At 44.6% G+C, this 26,104-nt stretch overlaps 1 protein-coding gene across 3 annotated transcripts in view; it reads right to left on the minus strand.

The window, feature by feature from the left end:
• Positions 1 to 26,104, minus strand: part of CPLANE1 (ciliogenesis and planar polarity effector complex subunit 1) — a 2,680,747-nt gene that overhangs the window by 1,782,893 nt on the left and 871,750 nt on the right. For all 3 annotated transcript variants that reach the window (XM_085631095.1, XM_085631092.1, XM_085631094.1), the window contains exon 24: positions 20,451 to 20,559. In XM_085631095.1, the coding sequence (XP_085487221.1) occupies positions 20,451 to 20,559 (109 nt within the window). The remainder of the gene's footprint in view (positions 1 to 20,450; positions 20,560 to 26,104) is intronic.

Consider the following 26,104-nt stretch of genomic DNA (forward strand, 5'->3'; position numbering starts at 1 on the left):
CTCTCCGAGCCATATTTCTGCTCTAATAAAGCGACTATTATGAGTGACCTCATCTTCTTCACTAAAAGACTAGTGGAATGGAGGAAAGCCCTATATTCCTTGCTTTGGATCAATAATTCCATATGATGGTATTCTGAATTAACCCTGCGATTCCTGTCTGCATGCCCTCTGAGCTCCCCTTGGTACATGCGTCAAACATTCCGGAATCCCAGTGCCTTAACACGACTAACATTACGTCTCTTACGATGCCCGCTAAGGTCTCGAACGCCTCCCTTACCCTGTTACCACCCAAGTTCAACCAGACATAATCTCTGTTGGACTTCCTTGACCAGCAAAATTTCTTTAACACTACCCTTGGCTTCCCTTCCTTTACCGGCCTAAGCCCTCCCACCAAGACCACACCTTTGTACGTCTCTCTGGATTCCAGACTAGATGAGATCACACTCAACATTTGTCAACTCAAAGCAGATCTACGGAGCTTCACATCCATCACCGCAGAGTTGGAGAGCATTTAAAGGCCCAACTAGTTCTCCCTGACCCCTACGGGTACCCATGCACAATATGCAAACTTTTGCTCTAGGCCCGCCTCTCACCTCCCTCACCGTCCTCTTCTAACTTGTAAGACGATACCCTTCCCAAATGCCCCCTCTCGACCTTTCAGACTGACTGAGTAACTTACTGACGGACATCCAAGCCCTCCTCATCTCTTATAGCCACTCGAAAAACTCATGAACTGATATGAGGGGCCAATTTCAAACTGTTCCTGCTATTCCACACAGAGAAGCTGGGCATATTTCCAGATCCGTTTCTGAAGACAATCTTAAGTGCATTAACATCACTCAGTCTCCCTTAGCTGAAGGCTCTACTCATCTTAAATACATACTCCTCAACTGCAAATCGGCGGTCAGGCACACGCCAGATATTTCTGACCTCCTCTTCACTCGTGAGCCCATACAAGTAAAAAGAATATCTATAAAAGACTCTCAATCTTGGTTCAATGATTGCCTGAATGCGGAAAGACGCAACTGAGAATAGCAGAAAGAGCTTGGAGATCATCGCCGTCCATTGATCACCTAGAAAACCTACGATCAGTCAGGAACACCTACTAATAAACAAATTAGAAGTTTGAAAGCTAATTTCTTCAGAACCCACTCCAGCAAAAAAAATCCAAAAAAACTTCTTGAACTTGTCAAACAATTGATCAAGCATTCCAATCACTTCTTGCAAGGAGTCGAACATTCTTCCAAAAAGCAATGAATTTGCTTCCTTCTTCCAGAGCAAAACAGAAAAAAATTGAAGATGATCTGTAGACAGTGAGTGTGCTCCTTCCGATCAGTCCTCACATCAATCTGCCCACCTCATCTCTTATAGCCACTCGAAAAACTCATGAACTGATATGAGGGGCCAATTTCAAACTGTTCCTGCTATTCCACACAGAGAAGCTGGGCATATTTCCAGATCCGTTACTGAAGACAATCTTAAGTGCATTAACATCACTCAGTCTCAGTTAGCTGAAGGCTCTACTCATCTTAAATACATACTCCTCAACTGCAAATCGGCGGTTAGGCACACGCCAGATATTTCTGACCTCCTCTTCACTCGTGAGCCTGTAATCCTTATACTTACAGAAACCTCACTTAATGATGCCTTTGCTCCTATGCTAGACCTCCATGTTCCCCCTAGTCCTGGTATCATTAGGCTAGATAGAGCAAACAGACCAGGTGGTGAGGTAGCCTGCATCTTCTGTAATACCCTTAACGTGGTACAATCAAATACCGCTACTCTTCCCACTTGCGAATACCTAGGCATCAATATTGCTAGTAACAAAAAACCCTGTTGCAAACTTCACACGATCTATCCTTCCCCTGGAGACAACCTCTGTTTTAATGAACAAATCATGGAAATAATTTCGACAAACACGGATCAGAAAGCTACCCATATATTCCTAGGAGATTTCAACCTACACTGGAATGATCTCAATGACCATGCAGTGAACAGCTTCAGAAGCTTTTTTATCAGACCTCGAGCTGTTCCAAATCTGCGACACCCCTACTCAAATCAAGGGCGAGACCTTGGAATTAATCATTGCGAAAAGGAACCACATCCATCTTAAATCCATTGTCCCATGTGATTGGTCAAATCATCACCGTATTACCTTCCTCATCACTGAGGTAGTGAGTTGAAAAAAGTCTTTACTAAAGAAACCTAAACAATGGAAAAGAAGTCTGTGGAACCTAAACCCTAATGAGTTGAGAGCCCTCAGTAACAATTTCCCCAAGTGGACATGGCAGACGTCAATGTTCTCACTAATCAATACAATACTTCCATCTTGAACATTCTTGACTCAGTTCCGCCCATACAAGTAAAAAGAATATCTATAAAAGGCTCTCAATCTTGGTTCAATGATTGCCTGAATGCGGAAAGACGCAACTGAGAATAGCAGAAAGAGCTTGGAGATCATCGCCGTCCATTGATCACCTCGAAAACCTACGATCAGTCAGGAACACCTACTAATAAACAAATTAGAAGTTTGAAAGCTAATTTCTTCAGAACCGACTCCAGCAAAAAAAAAATCCTAAAAAACTTCTTGAACTTGTCAAACAATTGATCAAGCATTCCAATCACTTCTTGCAAGGAGTCGAACATTCTTCCAAAAAGCAATGAATTTGCTTCCTTCTTCCAGAGCAAAACAGAAAAAAATTGAAGATGATCTGTAGACAGTGAGTGTGCTCCTTCCGATCATTCCTCACATCAATCTGCCCACTTCATCAATAATTGAGTCTAGGGTTCGCAAAATGTATCCCTCAAAAACAATGCTTCCTGGCATTTATTCACATCCCTCAATGAAAGCAACATCCACAACTTTCTTACACCATTGAAAGCTACACAGAGCTTCACGGGATAGATCCGTTACCTCCAAATATCTTCAGGCAGATCAAATCTTCATTACTCCCACTCTGAACAAAGATAGTTAATGCCTCGCCTTACCAAGGCACTATCCCAGATTGCCTAAAAGTAGGGCATCCTAAAAAACCTGATGCAGATGGCCCGGACCTTAACAATTTCAGGCCCATCTCCCAACATTCCCAACTTGGCGGAGCTCCTAGAGAAGTGTGTTTAGGTCAATCTTTGCAACCATATAGATAAATTCCAACTTCTAGACCAATTCCAATCTGGCTTCTCTCAAGGCCACAGCACTGAATCAGCGCTCACACACATAATTGACAACGTTCTGAAAATTCTTGATAAAAATGAAGCATGCCTTCTCATCATCCTTGACCTAATTCTGTTTTTGATCCTGTTAAACACAACAGTTTACTAGATTTACCTGAACATAGGATGTGGCTGTGAGGAACCGTACTAGACTGTTCATTTCATTTCTCGACTTCAGATCCCAAAGAAGTAAGGTGAATCAATCCCTGTCCTTTGCTACATCGGTCACCTTAGGGGTTCCACAAGGGTCCTGTCTTTCATCTACTCTCTTCAATCTCTTCATGGAGCCTCTAGCAGATTACTTGAAAGCCTCCAACATTCAATGTCACATGTACGCAGACGACACCCAACTGTATTTAAAAATCTCCTCCCCAGATGACATCAGGTCCCTCAATACAACTCTACAAAATACTCAATACTGGCTAACGCATAACCATCTCAAACTAAACGCTATCAAGACAGAATTCCTCCTCATCGCCCCATCCAATCAAAAATCCAAGACTAATTTATGGATGAAGCATATAACGGCCCTCAACTGCTCTCCTCTCATTATCGATTCTGCAAAATGACTGGGGAAACATTAGACAAGTACTTGAAAATGCAGGAGCACATCAGTGCTGCCATCAAAGCAGCAAAATATCAAATGAACATTGTAAGGAAATTAAAACCTTTCCTCCTCATGACGACATGAAATCAGTGGTCCAAGCCTTAGTCATTGCACGATTGGATTATGGAAGTGCAACTCTTTGTGGATTCCCTAGAGCCACGTTGGCGCCTCTAAGGGCCTCACTTAATGCTGCTGCCTGACACAGCACTGCAATTAAAATAAACAAACACATCTACCTGAACTGGCTACCTTATGAGGCAAGAATACAACTAAAGCTTGCTTGCATGACTCACAAAGCCATGCACTACAACACACCAAAATACTTGGCAAAAAAATTAGAACTATCTGGTGGAGACAGGTCCTCTTGAAGTAACATCTCCCTGCAGCTAAAACCACACATATTCCATAAAAAGAAAACTTGCAACAGAGCCCTCTCAGGTAATTCCCTGAAAATTTGGAACTCCCTACCATCTGAAATCAGACTGATCCCTTCTACTGCACCATTCAAAAAAGAAGTGTAATTACTTCTTATGAACAAATGGCTACCCTAATTGCATTACCCTGGACTTTTGTTCCTCCCATATGTATATATTTGCCTTGTTGAATATATGTATTGAGGTCACTTTCCGCAATTTGCTGTTTTTCACAGTTTGTATCACTGTCTCTCACGTTTCTTACTTAGTATCACCAGTAAAGCGCTTTGATACCCACTTGGGTCATGTTCGTGCTATATAGAACTTTATAAATAAATAAAAATGGTTCACTGATCAGTCTCTTTGCCCATTTTTATATGAATTGACAATTATTCATTTTTTCTAAGAAGATGGAATCTCTTGATGAAACCAAATGTTGTTAAATGACCTAGGGGCATATGTATGAAACTATTTCGAGTTCGCAAACGCTGCGAATCGCAAAAAGACAGTGTTTGCGAACGTGAAATAGAGAAACGCGATGTATCACACATTTTCGCATAGCAAAGTACGAAAACAATTTATTGCGATTTCTTAATTTGCGAGGCCCGAATTCTGCAAATATCCTTGCGAATTCGCAGTCTGCGATACGCAGGCTGCGATAATCGCAAATGGAGAAATCGCAATTTAAGAAGTTGCTATGGAATGTATGAAAAAAATCGCAAATTGCGAATTTCGAAAATTTGCATTTCAAAATTACCACCAAGTGAATGCAGGTGGTAACCAGGTGCAAGCTATATAAACAGGCCCACAATGCAAGAGGGACTAGCATAATGGCAGCGCTATATGTGATAGCCAGGAGGCTGCGAATTCGGGCGGCAGCAGCACAGAGGAGGATGCGACAGGAATGAATCTTCAGAGTGCGCATCAATCTGTTACAGCAGACTGAGGAGGAGATACATGAGAAGTACAGACTGGACCCAAAGACCATTTTAGACCTAATAGAGGAGCTGAAACCCTATCTGGAACACCCAACACGCAGTACCAAAACCAATCCCACCCATGTGCAGGTCCTGTGCTCACTGCAGCTACTGGCCTCAGGGAGTTTCCAAGAGGTGATAGCAGTGGCAGGTGGGGTCTCACAGAGTCTGTCGCGCTTCTTCCATGCATTCTTAGATGCAATGCTACAGTGGCTACAACATCAAATACAATTCCCCAGCACACAACAGGCATTACAGCAAACAAAACTGGACTTTTACCAGATTGCAAAATTGCCCCACATACTTGGCTGCATAGATGGGACCCATGTGGCCCTCACACCCCCATCAACCAATGAATATGTATTCAGGAACCGTGAATCATACCATTCCCTTAACATACAGGTCGTCTGCAATGCAAAACATATCATCAATTACATTGTAGCCAAATACCCAGGCAGTACTCACGACTCATCTTTAGACATAGTGGGATACACAGACGTCTGAATGCTGGCGAGTTTGGTGAGGGCTACCTGCTAGGTAAATGCATGGCACACATCCCTCCATACTGTACATCTTTGGGGGGGTGGGACATTGACTCACCTCTTGTTTCTATCCCTGCAGGTGACAGTGCATATGCAGTGCGGGACTTCATCCTGACCCCGTACTTAAATCCAGCCAATGCATGGGAGAGGAGATACAACCTTACACACAAATCTACGCGCTGTGTAATAGAGCGGACGTTTGGGATCCTGAAGAGCCGTTTCCGCTGCCTGCATAAAAGCAGAGGAGCGCTCCAATACAGTCCTGAGACCTGCTGCAAGATTGTGGATACCTGTGCAATGCTCCACAACACAGCAATGAAAAAAGGCATCCCAATTGAACTGAGTGATACAGATACTTCGGACGATGATGGCCCAGGTCCCCCAGGCAGATCAGCAATTGGAGTTGGGGCAGCTGCCGGAGGGCAGAACTAGGGCTGAGATCACACAGAACTACTTCTAGGTGAGTAATGATGACACGAGGCAACATGCATTTTTTAGCGGATCTGTGTTTATTCACACCTTTAACTACAGGATGAACGTAAGTCACACAGTCTGAGCATCACAATGAATGTAGTTGTCCGTAGCACATGTTAGACCCACAGTGCAGGTAGTCAGGCAATGTAGGAATGGGTTGACTCACCCATTAGCGCGACTCATTGTTCCAGATTCACCTCCTTCTCGGACAGACGGCTGCAGACCTTGGGTCCACAGGTGCTGCACCCTGTCTCCCACTGCGCCTCCTTGGATCTGGCACTGGTGGGGTGACACTGCTCTGACTGGATGTCTCCTCACTCAGGTGCAGCAAATCACTCCCACTTCCTGGGTGTGATGTCATCAAGCTGCACCTGAATTGCAGATTCCCTAACTTTGCGATTTCTTATTTGCGAAACTCGCAATTAAGGAATCGCAAGACGGGATTCTCAGAATTTTCTGCGAATTTTAAGAAATCGCAAAAAGTTAGCAACTTTTTATTTACATCGCGATTAGCGGTTCTCAAAATGCGATTCACAAAAAAATCGCATTTTGAGAATCGCTAATCGTTTTTTTGATACCTATGCCCCCTAATCAGTACAGTCAACCATAAATTTAAGTGGTTCCAGGAAACATCTGTTGGAATTTTAACAGGAAATGCAAAAAAAACAGTTGATGGACAGAATGCAGAACAATGTCATACATTCACCCCAGTACAGAGATCTGGGCCTAGATCCATAGTTTTTTTGCTCCCCATGCCATTCCAGTTTGAACCCAGCCATATGCAAATCAGTCTTGACCCTGTGCCTCATGAGAACAGTCCAGCCCGAACTGCCAAGCCAGGTCCTCCCTGGACTGGACACAAGCATCCTAGAACCGGTTTCGGGGTTTCACCCCTCTTCAGCCAGGATAGCTTGCTTCCAGTGGCATGGAGAGCACGGGACTCACGTTCGAGCATACCCGTCCCACTCGGGGTGACAAATGCAAAAACAACAGTTGATGGACAGAATGCAGAACAATTCATACATTCACCCCAGTACAGAGATCGGACCTAAATCCATCGTTTTTTTGCTCACCATGCCATTCCAGTTTGAACCCAGCCATATGCAAATCAGTCTTGACCCTGTACCTCATGGGAACAGTCCAGCCCGAACTGCCAAACCAGGTCCTCCCTGGACACAAGCATCCTAGAACTGGTTTCGGGGTTTCACCCCTCTTCAGCCAAGATAGCTTGCTTCCAGTGGCATGGAGAGCACGGGACTCACGTCTGAGCATACCCGTCCCACTCGGGGTGACAAATGCAAAAACAACAGTTGATGGACAGAATGCAGAACAATGTCATACATTCACCCCAGTACAGAGATCTGGGCCTAAATCCATCGTTGTTTTGCTCACCATGCCTTTCCAGTTTGAACCCAGCCATATGCAAATCAGTCTTGACCCTGTGCCTCATGGGAACAATCCAGCCGGAACTGCCAAGCCAGCTCTAGAATCTCGCCCCATAATGCTTTGCTGGGCCTTTGGTTAGCAATGTATTTTTGCCCATAACTTTGCTTGGGGTGGTCCTAGGAGGATGGGACCACCACCGAATCGTTCAGCTTGATATGCTCTTAGTGTTCAAGGCATCTGCTTGCCCTCCCCCTAGGTAAGGGGAGACCCCAAAATCATCACCTCTCTCATTGCCTGATGTTTTTCAAAGTTCACTTTAGTGAATTGGTTATATGCTTTTGAGCATGTTAAGGTAAAGTTAATTAACAAAAGGGTGGTGGATATAGTAGGTAACTCTGTTGCGTAACGGAGTGGGAATTCTTGCATGAATTCCGTGTTTTCAATGAAGTGCGTAGTTATCAAATCTCTGCAACTTCCGCTAGCGGAGAGGAGTTCCCTGCCCACGGCTAGCTGTTATAAGACAGATGTCGGTTTTTCACAGCTATTGTCAGTGCTCTTTTTAGATTTAAGCACTCCATGTCATACCAATCCAGGCAATCTATGGATTGTTTAATAGGTGGAACCTGAATGTTACTTTTTCTGACTGAAGCCATCAGGGCCAATTGATTGTCTAAAGCTTCATGTTTAATTTTCTCATTATTGTGCTTATGTTGGTAACCAAAGCATGCAGGGCCATCCATATGGGTCCAAAGGTGAATATCCTTTGATCACATATTTCAATGAAAACTACAATGTTCTTTCTATTTGGTCTTAAGACTATGGTTTTTTTTTTTTTTTTTTTGATGATCAGAAAAGCTCAAGTGCAGGTGCGCTATAGTCAAAAGTGGAGGGACATGTACACTTTCTATTCTATCAAACACTTTCATGTTGGATATCAGGTGCCATGCTTCAATGTGTATTGTCATATAGTACATGACACTTTGTATGTTCCCAGATCTAAATGAAGGTTTTGAGGGGGGTCATCGAATGGTGTGTGGCCATTCAGTGGGTGTAATCCCCCTTCAACTAAGGTTTCAAAGATAAAGTTGCCTTTCCTTGTCTGAGCGCAGTACTCTTTGTATAATGGAGTGATTTAATAATAATAATAATAATAATAAGTGAGATTTATAGAGCGCACGGCTACCTCCATCTGGGATGTCCCGGCGCTAAGATGAGGAGAAAAAGGGGAGAACTACAGGAGATTAAAAGCCAGGTTTTGAGTGCTTTTCTGAAGGCCTGTTCAGATTCAATCAAACGGAGATGGAGAGGCATGGAATTCCAAAGTGATGCAGCTCTCACCGAAAAAGCTCTGCTGCCTATCCTAGCCTTAGAGAAGCAAGGAATCCTGAGTAGTTTCATGTGATCAGATCTCAGAACCCAGTCTTCAAGATAGTTTTTGTCTCAAGTAACCCGGGTGAGTACCTTATACTCGATCCTCTTATTGACAGGCAGCCAATGGAGGCTTCACAAATGAGGGGAAATGTGGTGACGGAACGGCACTTTCCTAATTAATCTGGCCGCAGTATTTTGAATTATTTGCAGCCTGCGGACCAGATAGTCCAATATAAAGGCTATTAGAATAATCTAACAAGGCCGTAACCAGTGCATGGACCACTGTCTTCCTGCTATCTATTGGAAGGAAGTGAAGGAATCTTGCCAGGGGTCTCAGCTTCCAGAAGCATTTCGAGGAGACCTGGCGAATCTAAGCCTTACAGGAGAGGTCACTGTCAAATTTAAACTCCAAATTCTGGCTGAATCCACCGGGATTTGTGGGAGGTTTAGCTCTGAGTGCCACCAGAGCTCAGACGGAGGGTTGATGATTGATTGAAGAATAGGACCTCTGTTTTCTCGGTGTTTAATTTTAAGAAATTCTCAGTCATCCAGGCGGAGATGTTAATCAGGCACTGCTTAAAGTTGAAAGAGAACACCAGCTGAGTGTCATCAGCGTAGGAGACTACTCTCACTCCCCATTTCTCGACTAGGGTCGCAAGAGGGTAAAATAAACGAACAATAGAGGGCTCAAAGCCGAGCCCTAAGGAACAACATAAAGAAAGGGTTTCTGGAGGACACGTGGGGGCAGAGAAATACCTGTAGAGAATGGTTCTCTAAGAACAACTGGAACCACAATAACGTTTTTCCCCTCACTCCCAAGTGTTTAAGTCTCACCAAAAGAATCTGATGAGATACCATGTCGAATGCTGCGGAGAAATCCAACAGCAGCAGCATTACAGAGCTGCCCTGGTCTACAGCCTCACGTACTGTTTCGGCAACTTCCAAAAGTGCTGTAGCCCGATCTAAAGCCAGATTGAGAATCATAGAAACGATTGTTGGATTCAAGAAAATTGGACAATTGCTTCTGAACTTCCTTCTCAAGAATTTTGGCTGGCGCCAGCAGAAGTGAAATAGGCCTAAAATTCTTGTGTTCTGCTGGGTCAGCGTCTGGTTTCTTAAGAATAGGCAGGAGGTATGCTTGTTTCCAGGTACCAGATACCAGTTGTCAGGGAGGAGGTGCAGATCTGGTTCAGCTGCAAATTGAACCAGTGAGCAAGTAGTTTAAAATATTTGGCCGGGCAGGGGTCACCTGGAGAACCTGATTTACATTTGTGCAGCTCTCTGAGAGACGCCTCCGGAAGAAGTGGGCGAAATTCAGACCAGGTGCAATGGAGGTCAGAAGTGGATTTAACATAGGAGAGGGAATAGCCGGGGGAAAGGAGGAGTAGATCAGTTGGATTTTCTCCTGAAAGAAGTCAGACAGGTCAGCACAGAGAGTAGCCGAGGGGGAAACTATGCTGTCTAAAGCCATGGGCTTGGTAAAACATTGGACAATTTTAAATACTTCTTTGATCGAGTTGTCAGATAGTTTAATTAGGTTAGCATAGTAGTCCCTCATGGTGTTACGCTTCAGCTTGTGGAAATCTTTTAGAGCCGCTCTGTAGGAGCATTTTGAAGCCGGATCATAGGATTTTCTCCAGAAGCATTCAAGTTTCTTGCATAGACTTTCCTCCGCTCGTAATTCCATGGAGAACCAAGGGTTGAGGGTTTTTCCTGGAAGATATAACTGGTCTAAGAGGGTTCAAAATGTCTAAGGTGGAGGCGACTCAGCGGTTGAAAATGGATACATCACAGCTTGGATCACCCATCAGCTGTGGGGGGGGGGGGGGGGGGTGCATTTTGGAGCAAGGATCCCATAGTTTCAGAGGGGACCTTCCGCCAGTTTCTCCTTTTAGCGGATATTGGCCTGGTACTACAGCCAGAGGATTCACATATAATGCTGAAATGAACTAGTAGATGCTCCGACCAAGTCAGAGGTAGCGAGGCCTCTACTCTCAAGTTGGGATCATTGGAAAAGATAAGGTCCAACATATGGACCTCTAAATGGGTAGGGGCGAGCACCCTTTGCGTCAGGTTACGACTCTCCAGGGTATCAGCCAGCTGAGAGGCCATAGTACATTTTCCATTGTCCATGTGGATGTTGAAGTCGCCAAGGACCATAAAATTGGTGTACTACAGTGACAGATCTGCGATGGTGTGGCATAGCTCTAACAGATGGCATGATAAGGTCTCAGGAGGTCTATATACCAAGATCTCTGCCATCAATGAGGAGGGTGAGAAACTGATGTAGTAGAACAGAGCCTCAATAATCCCTACATGCTCGATTCTTCTACAGGAGATCTCCCAGCCGTCTTTCATGATAATAGCTATGCCGCTGCCTGTCTTATTACCACCCCGGTTGACATAAGACATCCAAAAACCCTCAGGTATTGCCAACATTAGGTCGGGGTTAGAGCTCTCCTTCAATCAAGTTTCTCTTAGAAACATAAGGTCCCAGGGGTTTGTCTTCAAAGTGAGCCAAATATCTTCTGAGTGTTTGGGAAGGGATCTACAATTTATCAAACAGGCCTGTATGTTGGTACTCGTGGCCCTGAGGTGTATTGTAGGGGGCTTTAGTAAGGTTACTCTGCCATTCACCCTCCCTTCAGTGTCCACCAGTGTGAAGAGACAGGAGTTACAACAATACTCATGGCTAGCCGTGGCCGGATCCATTTTGCCAATCCCTGGACAGGTCACTTTATTCATGTTTAAGAGCTGATCTCTAGACCAGGCAATATTGGGTGAAGATGTAAAATGGGCATCATGGCTGGCGCTGCTGTTGTCCGGACGCAGAGAGGCGCAGACGGGCTTGCCTTTGGCACACAAGCAGCACACCCGCTGCGCACGTCCGTGTCGCAGCTCCCATTAAGTAGGTGTGTCGAGGCTGGTCGGTCAACGACTAGACCGCTGACCCAAATGGCAGCAAAGTCGAGAAGAAGGCCCGCTTCACCAGTGTTATCCAGGTAAGTGGGCTAAAAGATGCGAGGCAGGGAATCAGTCCTCCTACACCCTGTAACACGGAGGGGTGCAGGAGTCATACTCAGATCCCAATATTAGCTTCCCCTCCTAGTGAAACACACGGGTAGAATGTCACAGTGAAGCTCACAGCTAGAATGTCAAAGGTTATTCAGCAACAACTTCAACAACAGTTTAAAGATGAAAAAAATAGCAGCAAGGTTTTAAAAACAGTTTAAAAGAAATCATGTAGCAACAAGGTTTAAAAAGCGTGGTAGCACAGCCCACAATTACCCCACTGGAGTCCACTGCGCATCCGCGTTGCGGCTACCATTAAGTAGGGATTTCGAGGACGGTCGGTCAACAACTAGACCACCGACCCAAAATGGCGCCCACAAGTGTCCCAAGTGGGACGGCTGAAAATGGCAGCAATTAATGTCGTAGAACGTCGAGCAGAAAGAAAGCAGAAGACCCACTTCACCAGTGTTACCCAGGTAAGTGAAGTAAAAGATGCGAGGCAGGAAATCAGCCCTCCTACACCCTGCAACACACAGCGGTGCAGGAGTCACACTCAGATCCCAATATTAGCTCCCCCTCGTACTGAAACACACGGGTAGAATGTCACAGTGAAGCTCACAGCTAGAATGTCACAGGTTATTCAGCAGCAAATTCAACAACAGTTTAAAAATAAAGAAAATAGCAGCAAGGTTTTAAAAATAGTTTAAAAGAAATCAGGTAGCAACACGGTTTAAAAAGTGGGGTAGCACAGCCCGCAATTACCCCACTGGAGTCCCATATGTTATCTTCATCCTTGGACGTTGTATCCAACAGTAGAGCGTGAAGTTTGGAATTAAAGTCGCCACATACTAACAAGCATTCCTTTCTGATGGGCCAGCGCCCATCATTAGTATATTGAGAGGAGATCGTTCTAGACTCTGCAAGCCTTAGTACCATTATTTGTTCTTTGAATAGCGGTACATCTGATTTAACTTCAGCCCACCCTCTTGGGGGGGAAATATACAACCAGAATATGTAATGACCCCTCATGGTTCCTCAGCTCCACAGTTTGTATATTCTCATTAGTTATTGTGTGGGTCGCTTCTGCATTGGTGACCGAGGCGGTTCTCACCCACATGACCAAGTCTTAAATGGGTCCGTCTTTTTGTGTTTTCTTTTTTGCAGGTATATGGTAAGCTAAATATCAATGGTGATTCTTGTACACAACAGATGTACTGCTGTTTCATAAAAGCTAACCAGTCCTTTTCGTCCATTCGGACCTTAGACCTGCTATGTTCCAACACCGTATTTTTAGCAATCCTGCCTTTCCAATTACCGAGGTTAGGGAACTAGTACTATTCTTAGAGGCGATTGATTAATTGGTCCAATAGTGTGGGTCCTTTCAATGGTAGGAAGTTATAGTTATGATTTGTGAGAACTGTTAGCAATTCTATTCCTACCATTGAAGATGCTAGATGTTAATCTAAAAAACTGTTTGCAATACAGACTTTTATTTCGATCAAGTCAGCCCTGCTCAGGAGTGGTTGAAAAGAACCAACTGCTGCTTTCAGAGTTGGATTTATTCTTCGAATTAGCCTTTGTTTATTTACTAACAAATTTGATTGTGGTTTCCCTAGAAAAACACACAGGTAAGAGTCTGTTTCAGAAATTCTACGTGGATGCCTCATGCTTTCAGCCTATTCACATTGATAAGAATTTCATTTGTTACTTTTAAGCTTGACCAGATTATGTTTGTAGCATGTTTGTAGATTCCTTGCCCCCGTTCTTACTTGATTTAATAAAGCCAACAACTTTTATCTCGTTTGGCTTACTTTTGGTAAGCTTGGTAATGTGTTTATAGGTCGCAAGATACTACCTCTATTAAGGAGGTCTTTATTCCTGCGTGAAACATACTCAGGGTGAACATGATCGACAGCTGCTCCTTTGTGGCGTTCATACTGCCTTGATTGGAATTTGACAATGGGTTTGATTGAGTATGACCTAGACCCAAAGCTTTATTTAGTTTTTCCCAGTTATCCATTGCTGGATGTTTTTCCCTGCCATGCGAGATGCTTATTGTTTTTCCATGCAGATGTACAGAGTTGTGTATGTCCAAGCCATTGGTCAGGAATTGTGACACCTGTGTTTGCATCATGGGTTTTCCCATGTAATGCTATTGCAATGCTTAGTTCTACTAGTTCTCGACTAGTTACGTGATGCAAGCTAGTACCTCCATCAGGTGCCACTGAATGTCATTGATTCATATTGAATCCGTTGTTTTGACCCTCAGTACAAGGTGGCAAGTTTATAGGCTTAGCAGAGTGTGTGCTTTCCTTATTTTTTATTTCCCGGCTTGGATGTAGAATTCAGCCTATGCCAATTGGCACGTGGTTTATGTGAGAGTGGAGGGTACTTTCGCAACACTGCCTGGAAACAGTGTGATAACGGTTCAAGACAATGTTAGGATTTGTCCACTGGCCCAGCTTGTAACTTTAGATTTTCGGGGCAGAATATCCGTCAGGGTTGAATAGTAAATTACTCCATCGTCCTGGTGGACTACTGTCCACCAAAATCTAAATCGGGCGCTTAGTGTGAAACAAATTTGGGGTCAAAAGTATTGCCAGTGAGCGTACTGGCCAGAAATTGTGGGATAACAGAAGCAGTCAATGGAGAGAATAATGGAATCCCAGTGAATTACAGGAACTAGAACTGTGATGACCCTATTTACAGAGTGAAGGATTTATATTGATGAAGCTATAGTGGAAAGGTGACAACCATAGAAAAAAGGATACATATGTTGGATGAACCAGTACGTCAGGAACGAAGGTAGTGTGCGGAGTTTGAACTGACAAGGCCTGAAGCTTGCGCATGCGTCACTCAGAAATTATTACATTGTTTTCAAAGTCATATCAGGAAGGTCAGGACCGACTGAGGTCCTACTATGGCATGATAAAAGGGAGTTTGTGTAAAAGCCTTTTAGGCAATGCATCACATCAGGTGATTTAAATAACAAAGGCTGATCAGGTAAACAAAGTCAGAAGATCAATAACATTTAAAACCATGGCCATTGCCAAGCCATGTCAGGTGAAAGACAAAAAAAACAAAAGAATATCACACAATCTCACCAGCAAGGGGTCAACATGTTTCTCCCCAAACTCAGTGCCAAACCAAGCCCAGCTGCAAAAATACACTGGTGGAAGGGCAACAGGCAGCCAGAAAGACATCCACCACTTCCATTAGAATGGCAAAGTCTCTTAGCTGGTTCTGTTAAATCTCTGTGCATAAAGTTGTAGATTGTGGAGGTTTGGATAGAGTACCTTGCTCTATTGTTGTTACAGAAGGTTCTCCCAAAGTTGAAGCCAAAATGGAATGCAAATGATCAGCGTCATAATTTCAGAATACCTATATGGTTACTTATAGAGCTAAGCACAGCCTCTATGAAATTTGCTTTTCCTTCCTCAGTGGGAAGAAGTAGCCTCAAAACCTCAATAGATCTCCTTATGACTAGAGCTAAAGAAGCACTCTGCACAGTAGGAGGACCATGTAGTGAAATAAGGGCCATATCTGGTAATGATCCAAGGTCACTGATGTACTTCAAGTTCAGACAGAAGCCAGCATCAGTAAAATAAAGAGGAGGGAGTATATTGTCATACATTTCATCATCTTCATAGATGGGAGGTTTTTTCAAACATTACAGGGTGGTATACAGGAGGTTTTCTAAGCATTACAAGGTAACATACAGGCATTGAGGGTGTGGCTAGAAAGGAGAAAGCACGTCAATATTTAGAGATGTTGATCATGCATAAATAGGGGAGTATCAAGATAAAATAAAACCCTTTTTGATATGTCACTAAGGTGTTATAGGACAGAAGTCCACAGCAGAGTGTATATAGGCAGGGAGTATTGTGGGTGGATTTTGTGCAATTTATTGTATTAATGGAAATAATGTTGTATATTTGTAAATTATAAAGCAAACATCATATGATTGATACATACGTTTTGATTTACAGCCCTGATGATGTCCGTAGGGAAGAAACACATTGGCTGGGCTGACTGCTTTTGATGAAAAACATTGATTGAATAAACGTTTTTGGATCCGTTAAGAATACCAAATGATGATTTTTTTTAATGGACTGACGATAATTAAGGAATTAACACTATTATTCTTTGAATTTTGGAAAGACAAATCAAGGATGGACTTTTACATGCTCATTTTCTTCTAAAATTGGATTTTGCATAAACGTGGCCCTGGTGCAGTGTAACCACTTAAAGTTGAACGTGAGAGTATGCTAATGAACGTTTTATATAGTGTATTTACTAAGGATCCCAACATGCCTAATCTTTGAGTATCAAAGATTCTGCCATAATGCAGGTTTAGTATTGCAACAGAATCAACATACTGTTGTAACCTGAACTTTGTGGGTTTTCAAGTTTGTAGGCCTGTCTGCGAGTCAAGGCCAAATTACGTAATTGCCGGAAAAGAGGTTATGAGAAACAACTCAAAAGGCCATCGTATGACTCAGCATTGAGCCATGCTGCTCTTTTGTCTGGAATGTCTTTAAAAGCGAATCTCTCACATGAAGAGGGATGTGAACAGCTATTATGTAGTCTGTAAACCGCTTATTTTGAGGAAAATAAAGCACACTATCAGGATGTAAGATAAGAGAAGTAATAGAACCCCCTTACACACTCATGCTAAAGCTATTATGCTTACCCCAACTACCATTTGCTCAAATAACTATATGAATATATGATCTAGATGAGAAGAAAACTACCAAAACAGATGATAAATGTAATGCACATTTTGAACATAAATGAATCAGATACTGTAAAATAACAATTTACATGACTTGAGAAAATTAGCAAAGGTGGAATTGAGGGCTCTCCCAAAAGAATACAGTCGAAGTATATGACAGAAGGGTGAAACGTAAGGGAGACTATCATGAGGAAATATAAACAGTACTCCCCCCGTGGAGGTTTGCCCGAGGCGCTGTTACAGATATTGCTTTTTAATAATTTTAAAACCTTCTTAAACCTTTTAAACTTACCCAGATGTACTTGCTGTGTTGCTTTTAAAGATACCATTGTGTTGAGATTAAACTGGATTTTGCGCGCCCAGCTATTCTCACTTCCTTTACCCGATCGGCACTTCCGCTCCTACCTAAACGCAGTCTAGTGCTTTGGAACACTGAGCTGCTGTACAGCAGGGCTGATTGGTGGGGGGGAGGGGAGCCAAACACACATCTATACGCTGGAGCAGGTGCACAGCGCACGCGTGCAGCGGGCGTGCCTAAGGCAAGCGCATCTGCGCCCGACCAGGGCCAGGGGCCAGAACCCCTGGTCCCCGTCCCCCGTACTCTGCAGAGGAATTACAGGCCTTAGCCGACGGGAACACCCCCTTAAAAAACCTACATTGCGGACATCCTTAGAGGAGAAGGCTCACAGATCGAGTGTCCAACCCTCCCCCCGAGTGGAAAGTGCTGCGCGGTTGGGGGGAAAATAAAAGAACATGACCTTGTCAGGACCCTGCGTAATTCAGCCTCAATGAGGCTTGCTCTGGGCAACTTTGACCAGGAAAGTGAGTCCCTCTCACTTAGGCTGAGCAATGCCATTGGTAAAGTGGCCCCCGCATGTAGGGAAAGAGTGAGGAATATAGGCAAAGGGGCCCCCTAGTTTAATGAGGCTTTAAGAGGGAAGAAACAAACCCTGAGCCAGTCGGAGAGAGCCTGGCATAAAGCATATGATCCAGAGGCTCTGTCCGAATACAAAACGGTGCTGACAGCCTATAAAAAACCATTATAGCCAGGAAAGCAGAATACTATGAGTCTAGGATTCTGGCTGCCGACAACAAACAGAAAGAGACTTTTCGGATCTTAAAGGAGCTGAGGCAGACAGCAGAACAGAAGCCCCCTGTCTGTCTGGAAGACTGCAATAAGTTCCAGTCCTACTACCTCACTAAAGTCAAAGACCTCCTGACGGACATCGACCACACCCCCTTGGTATACTGCTCTCCGGCGGTGGTCCCCAAACCACTTGCATAGGACAAGCCCCTCACAGTCTTCCAAAAGCTAAATCACGATTCTCTGAATCACTTAATGGGCCGGGTCAAATCAGAGTCACCAGCGGATCCCTGCCCCCCCAGGGTGTTTCGAATGGCACTCCTCGGGTTAGAGTGCGAGGTGCTCAGCCTGCTCAATCGGTTACTTGAAACTGGCCAGGTCCTGACCAATTTTAAGGATGCGAGCGTCATTCCCCTGCTGAAAAAACCGGAGGCTGATTCAAAGAACCTTAAGAACTTTAGGTCCATCTCCCAGCTCCCTTTTCTGGCAAAGGTGCTGGAACAGTATGTGCTGAAAACCCTATTGCACCACATAGAGGTAAATTAGCTACTCCAAAAAAAATTAGGCAGGTTTCAGAGCCCATCATAGTGCAGAATTGGTAATGCTGGCAGTGACAGATGAACTTAGGACCATGGCCAACAACAGGAAGCTCTGCGCCCGGGTCCAACTGGACCTGTCCGCGGCATTCGACGCGGTCAATCATAGCCAACTCCTGACACGAATCTCTGAGTTGGGCATCCAGGGGGCGGCTTTCCAGTGGCTCTTGTCCTTCTTGTCAGACCGATCCTAACAGGTCCAACTGCCTGATCAGATGTCCAACACCGGTGCACTCTCGTGCGGAGTCCCCCAGGGCTCTGCGTTGTCCTCCCTCCTCTTCAATACCTATCTTTAGCCTCTGGTGGTTGCACTGTGCCGCATGGAGTGCCAAGTTTTTAATTATGCAGATGACACCCAAATTATCATCCAGATTGACAACTCCCCCACGGCACTCGGGCGGGTGCAGAACATTCTGAAGTAAACGGTCAACTGGATGACTGCCAATTCCCTTAAAATTAACCCTGATAAAATGAAGGTCCTGGCAATCACCTTGGACACCAATCCTTGGTGCGACCTCCTTCGGCCACTAGAGCTTGGCTTTATCCCCAAACCAGCTCAAGTGGTGAAGAGCCTTGGCATAAAAATCAATGCCAAGCTCTCTATTACTCACCAGGTATCCTCCGTGGTGGGAACATGTCTGGGCCTGTTAAGACAGCTACCACAACTGACCCCCCTCCTTTTATTTACGGCACTCCGGACGGTAGTATCAGCAAAGATCGTGTCACGCCTGGACTATGGTAATTCCTTGTACATTGGCCTCCCAGAGAAGCTGCTAATGAAACTCCAGGTAGTCATGAATGACGCTGCCAGATTGATTTTCAGATTCCCGAGGCGGGCGCACGCCACACCCCTACTGCAGCAGTTGCACTGGCTCCCGGTTAGGCAAAGAACCATGTTCAAAGGGCTATGAATAACCCATAAAGCTATCCATGGCCAGGACCCAGCCTACATCAGGGACCGGCTGGTAAGCTATGTGCCAGGACGGTCGCTCCGCTCCTCGGATGCTGGCCTTCTGGCTTGCCCCCGCTTTAATATCTCTTCTAAAGAAGGCAGAGCTTGTTCCACAATGATCCCCCAACTTTGGAACAAGCTACCCGCTAGCCTTTGTAAAGAACCGGTCATCCTCCCAATCAGGAGGAAACTAAAAAGACTCCTTTTAATAGAAGCCTGGGGCACCACCTAAGCCAAGTTTCCATGGCACACTCCTGCAGATGTGCCCAGGTTGGGCCCTTTCGCAGCGCTTAGAGACCTGTCGGTAATAATCCGCTCTAGAAATCCCAATTAACAATAACAATAATAACAATACTCAATGGCAAATAGGACCACTACATGGCTTACCCTTCTGGTCAACGTACTGATCTAATTGTTCCTTGGATTGAAAGGCACTACAAGATCTTATTGGTGGTGTCTTCGCCTCCTTGACATTGTACATTCAATTTAAAGGTAGGGTTAAATGTCTATAAGACAGGTATTCAGATGCCATCCTATCAAGGTTACCAATGGTGGCTGTGTTGGAGAACTTTATTCTTGTTCTAGGCATTATCCTGTTAGGTTCAATTGAGAAATAAAGGCTGTTTGAAAACTTTTGTTACAAGGGAACTCCAGGGCTTTCAATATCATCCTTATTTTGGACTTCGAACAATGAGGCGATTTGGTAAAAAGAAAAAGCGAATATCAGCAAAGTACAATGAGTGCCCAGTTGTCAGAATGGTGCAAATAGTGAGGGTATTTCTCTAGTTTGTCAGACATCTATAGAGAGAAATAGATAAATAAAAACATAAGAGGAATAAGGGGGAAATTAAATCCTTTGTCTCATGGACACAACCTGAATGCTTGTCAAGTAATCTTTCACTAAACATTTCACACAATGCCCTCTGTTTATTACTGTTCTTCAAAAGCTTCAACTTTCTTCCCAACATTGCTTTGTTGTTTTTTTCTCAACATGGTACTCTTTAGAAAGTAAAATGAAACTCAAATGGTATAACCAGATCAAAACAAACAGCAAAGGCTTTAAATACAGAAAACATAATATAAATTACCTTTGACCATACAGTGTCTTAAGCGCTGTTGAAGAGAATGGTATTTGTCCCTTAAAGGCACTCGGACAGCTTCTGAGCTGGGAAATGCCTTCACCAAAATTTCTGCCACCTGCAAATAGGATAATATGCGTAGTGGAAACATTATATAGCAGCTATATTGTTTTGGTTTGTTTAAATGTGTTTTTATTGATTTTCATATTTGTAATATTTCAATACAATTCAGGTAATACAGTAACAGTATATTTGCAGATCAATATAGTTATTTCCCCTAGGCCAAGTTTCTAGTGAAACATATCTGAATTAAACGTCAATGTACAATAATCAGGCCTGATATTTTTTGTGTGGGTTTGTTAACCTGATGAACATAGGATTAGGCTATTTGCAACACAAAATTGATATAACGAATAAAATATCACATTGACTCCTATATTTAAAATGATAACATTGAATCATAGCAACACAAAGCACTTTTGATATCTGCCGACTACAAGGTCTGTTCGCTTGTCTGCACACAGCACCTGGATGTGCATTAATTGCTCTGTTCCCTATCCCACAGGGTGCCTACTACACAACATTTGTCTGTTATATAATGTATTAACTGATTTGGACAATAGTTAGTGGAAGGTTTGCGCCTGTTACCCTAAAAACGTATCTGGAGTAGGTGCTAGAATAGGTCTTATAATCTAATCGTGCTTCCCAAGTCTAGCTCACATTCTGTTCAGGTGAATGGTTAGGCTCCTCAGTCTGACTCCGCCAGATTTTGCGGAAATCCGTCAGGATGGCATCCCAGTTCCCCACGAGTGGCCCTTTACGGATACCTATCGCATCCTCACGATGCAGCGCTACACTCGACGCCTGGAACCAGGAACCAGGAGGGGTCGGGCGATTTCCAGCGCCGCGCGATCAAACGCTTGGCCACTATGAGTCCCAAGTCAATATAACGAGATTTCACTTTATGCTTACCGGATCTGCGATACAATCCCAGTATGCACACCTCCCAAGACCAACCCAGTGTTCGCTCCGTGCACTGCGCTAGGGCCATAGTAACGGCTCTCCAGTAGGACTGTAAGACCGGGCAGGACCAAATCATGTGAAGCAAGTCGACCCCAGCCTCCCGGCATTGCGGACAGCCTGGGTCTGTATGATTACAATTTGTATTTATTTTGGCCGGTGTTAAGTAGGCTCTGTGCACTATGTAGTATTGAATAAGTCGGAATCTTGCATTGCGCGGGATTCGGGTGGTACCCTCAAGAATGGGCAACCATTCACGTTCGGTGCAGGGACGCTGCAAATTAGCCTCCCAGTGAGCACATAGGGAGCTCAACTGTGGTGCCGTATGTGCTTTCAGTGACCCAGCAAACTATTCGACGAGGTGGCGGCCTGTGCCCAATTCATGCAAATATTGCACAACTAAGTGGGTGGGCGGCTCCTGTGCTATGTTGCCCCATGCAATCTGCAATATGCAGACCACCGCTGCATGCAGCAAAATTTTACCCTGCGGCAGACCCGAGTCCTCTGCCATAGTCTCTAAAGGTAACAGATGACCCTCGCTGTATAGGTCTCCAACCGTCAGGATGCCTGCCTCCTCCCACTGTATTAGCTCCACTCCCGTTACGGCACGGTGTCTCCTCAGTGCGCCCACTATAGGAAGGGACAGTGCATACGGGACCACGCTACGCTTAATTTGCCGGCTAGCAGCTATATTTGTTTTTTAATCCTCTTCAGTAGTTTGACACATTTTTATTACATTAACAACATTTGCCATAGTTCACAATTATTAGAGTTAATGTAGTCTGAAGGGTTTTTGCAATTTTTCTAACATAATTGTTAGTTGCACTGAAACTAAACATGCCTTCTTGCAAGTAGTGGGAAAACATTTTGCACCAGTAACTCACAAGCATATAGTGCACATCTAGCATAGCTTTCCTTACAAATGCCAACATTCGCAAAGGAAAGGTATACCGAATTCCATGTCCATACAAAGTGTTGGAAAAAAGAAGGATGCAATATTAAAGCATTACGATATCCTATTGTCATGAGAAACATTCACATATTTGTGTAATTATTGCAAACAATAAGTGAAGGCCCAAAGGGAAAAAAAATGGCCATTTCACAGCCCTATTTCTCTCAAAAGTAGCGTACCTTTTATCGTGTACATATATAGCTATATGCTAAATGAAAAAGTTACTTATGAGAAGTGATCTTTCAGGCGGATAGTCTAAACATAGATTTCTCAACTTGTGAATATTTCCCAGGCGTCAGGATGGAGCCAGAAACTTTTCTAATAGTACTCCGGCTTGCCAGTAGGTGGCGTCGTGCAGCTCCACACTAGCATGGTCCAACTCAAGAAGTGATGAGGGGAGCAACGGATAAACGGCACCCATGCGTGCTGACATCAGCTGCTTTAATAGACTGTTGACGCCTTCAGACAGAGAGCCTTTAAGTAAACTAGCATGCCCAGTGAGCAGATATCGAAATCTGAACCTTTTTAGATGGAATAAGAGTCTAGTTTACAAAACGGAGAGGATCAGGGAAGAATTTGTAGTTAGTGTATCCATCAGAAAGATCGTTACCGAAGGTAAGTAACTTGTTCTTCTGATGGATACTGCTAACCAAATATTCCTCACCTTGTGAACAGCAGTTCATAGCACCACCTCTGCCCAGGTGGTGAACCTGTGAAATGGCTCAGTTTAAAAAGTCCTGTAGGGTGGAGCGGGTAAAAAGCCCTTCTTGACAAACCTGACTGTTGACGTAGTAGTACTTCATGAACGTTTTTATTGATACCCATGTAGCCATCTGGTATATATTTGGGAAAAAGGGGGTGGTGATGGACAGAGTTTCTGAATGATGCAGAATACTCTTACCAAGTCAAGAGATCATGGTTTTAATCCATCTCCGTTTTTTAGCTCACTGCACCATCCCAGTTCAGAACCTGGCTACATGCAAATTAGTCTGTACCTGTCCCAGTGCATGATGGGAACAGGGCAAACCAAACTACCAAGCCAATTCTTATACTGGGAAGGAAACAAGCTTCCGGGGACCGGTTTCTGGCATCACAGCCTTCGTCGGCCCGGCTTGCCTGAATCCTGATGGTGCAATGAGCAAGGGACTCACGTCTGAGCATACCCTCCCACACAGAGTGTGGATAAAATCAATTTGGGAAAAAGGGGGTGGTGATGGACAGAGTTTCTGAATGATGCAGAACACTCTTACCAAGTCAAGAGATCATGGTTTTAATCCATCTCCGTTTTTTAGCTCACTGCACCATCCCAGTTCAGAACCTGGCTACATGCAAATTAGTCTGTACCTGTCCCAGTACATGATGGGAACAGGGCAAACCAAACTACCAAGCCAATTCTTATACTGGGAAGGAAACAAGCTTCCGGGGACCGGTTTCTGGCATCACAGCCTTCGTCGGCCCGGCTTGCCTGAATCCTGATGGTGCAATGAGCAAGGGACTCACGTCTGAGCATACCCTCCCACACAGAGTGTGGATAAAATCAATTTGGGAAAAAGGGGGTGGTGATGGACAGAGTTTCTGAATGATGCAGAATACTCTTACCAAGTCAAGAGATCATGGTTTTAATCCATCTCCGTTTTTTAGCTCACTGCACCATCCCAGTTCAGAACCTGGCTACATGCAAATTAGTCTGTACCTGTCCCAGTGCATGATGGGAACAGGGCAAACCAAACTACCAAGCCAATTCTTATACTGGGAAGGAAACAAGCTTCCGGGGACCGGTTTCTGGCATCACAGCCTTCGTCGGCCCGGCTTGCCTGAATCCTGATGGTGCAATGAGCAAGGGACTCACGTCTGAGCATACCCTCCCACACAGAGTGTGGATAAAATCAATTTGGGAAAAAGGGGGTGGTGATGGACAGAGTTTCTGAATGATGCAGAATACTCTTACCAAGTCAAGAGATCATGGTTTTAATCCATCTCCGTTTTTTAGCTCACTGCACCATCCCAGTTCAGAACCTGGCTACATGCAAATTAGTCTGTACCTGTCCCAGTGCATGATGGGAACAGGGCAAACCAAACTACCAAGCCAATTCTTATACTGGGAAGGAAACAAGCTTCCGGGGACCGGTTTCTGGCATCACAGCCTTCGTCGGCCCGGCTTGCCTGAAACCTGATGGTGCAATGAGCAAGGGACTCACGTCTGAGCATACCCTCCCACACAGAGTGTGGATAAAATCCAGAAACCGGTCCCCGGAAGCTTGTTTCCTTCCCAGTATAAGAATTGGCTTGGTAGTTTGGTTTGCCCTGTTCCCATCATGCACTGGGACAGGTACAGACTAATTTGCATGTAGCCAGGTTCTGAGCTGGGATGGTGCAGTGAGCTAAAAAACGGTGATGGATTAAAACCATGATCTCTTGACTTGGTAAGAGTATTCTGCATCATTCAGAAACTCTGTCCATCACCACCCCCTTTTTCCCAAATCGATTTTATCCACACTCAGTGTGGGAGGGTATGCTCAGACGTGAGTCCCTTGCTCATTGCACCATCAGGATTCAGGCAAGCCGGGCCGATGAAGGCTGTGATGCCAGAAACCGGTCCCCGGAAGCTTGTTTCCTTCCCAGTATAAGAATTGGCTTGGTAGTTTGGTTTGCCCTGTTCCCATCATGCACTGGGACAGGTACAGACTAATTTGCATGTAGCCAGGTTCTGAGCTGGGATGGTGCAGTGAGCTAAAAAACGGTGATGGATTAAAACCATGATCTCTTGACTTGGTAAGAGTATTCTGCATCATTCAGAAACTCTGTCCATCACCACCCCCTTTTTCCCAAATCGATTTTATCCACACTCAGTGTGGGAGGGTATGCTCAGACGTGAGTCCCTTGCTCATTGCACCATCAGGATTCAGGCAAGCCGGGCCGACGAAGGCTGTGATGCCAGAAACCGGTCCCCGGAAGCTTGTTTCCTTCCCAGTATAAGAATTGGCTTGGTAGTTTGGTTTGCCCTGTTCCCATCATGCACTGGGACAGGTACAGACTAATTTGCATGTAGCCAGGTTCTGAGCTGGGATGGTGCAGTGAGCTAAAAAACGGTGATGGATTAAAACCATGATCTCTTGACTTGGTAAGAGTATTCTGCATCATTCAGAAACTCTGTCCATCACCACCCCCTTTTTCCCAAATCGATTTTATCCACACTCAGTGTGGGAGGGTATGCTCAGACGTGAGTCCCTTGCTCATTGCACCGTCAGGATTCAGGCAAGCCGGGCCGACGAAGGCTGTGATGCCAGAAACCGGTCCCCGGAAGCTTGTTTCCTTCCCAGTATAAGAATTGGCTTGGTAGTTTGATTTGCCCTGTTCCCATCATGCACTGGGACAGGTACAGACTAATTTGCATGTAGCCAGGTTCTGAGCTGGGATGGTGCAGTGAGCTAAAAAACGGTGATGGATTAAAACCATGATCTCTTGACTTGGTAAGAGTATTCTGCATCATTCAGAAACTCTGTCCATCACCACCCCCTTTTTCCCAAATCGATTTTATCCACACTCAGTGTGGGAGGGTATGCTCAGACGTGAGTCCCTTGCTCATTGCACCATCAGGATTCAGGCAAGCCGGGCCGACGAAGGCTGTGATGCCAGAAACCGGTCCCCGGAAGCTTGTTTCCTTCCCAGTATAAGAATTGGCTTGGTAGTT

This window comes from Triturus cristatus, chromosome 2_1 (genome assembly GCF_964204655.1).
Source record: "Triturus cristatus chromosome 2_1, aTriCri1.1, whole genome shotgun sequence".
NCBI classification, from domain to species: domain Eukaryota; kingdom Metazoa; phylum Chordata; class Amphibia; order Caudata; family Salamandridae; genus Triturus; species Triturus cristatus.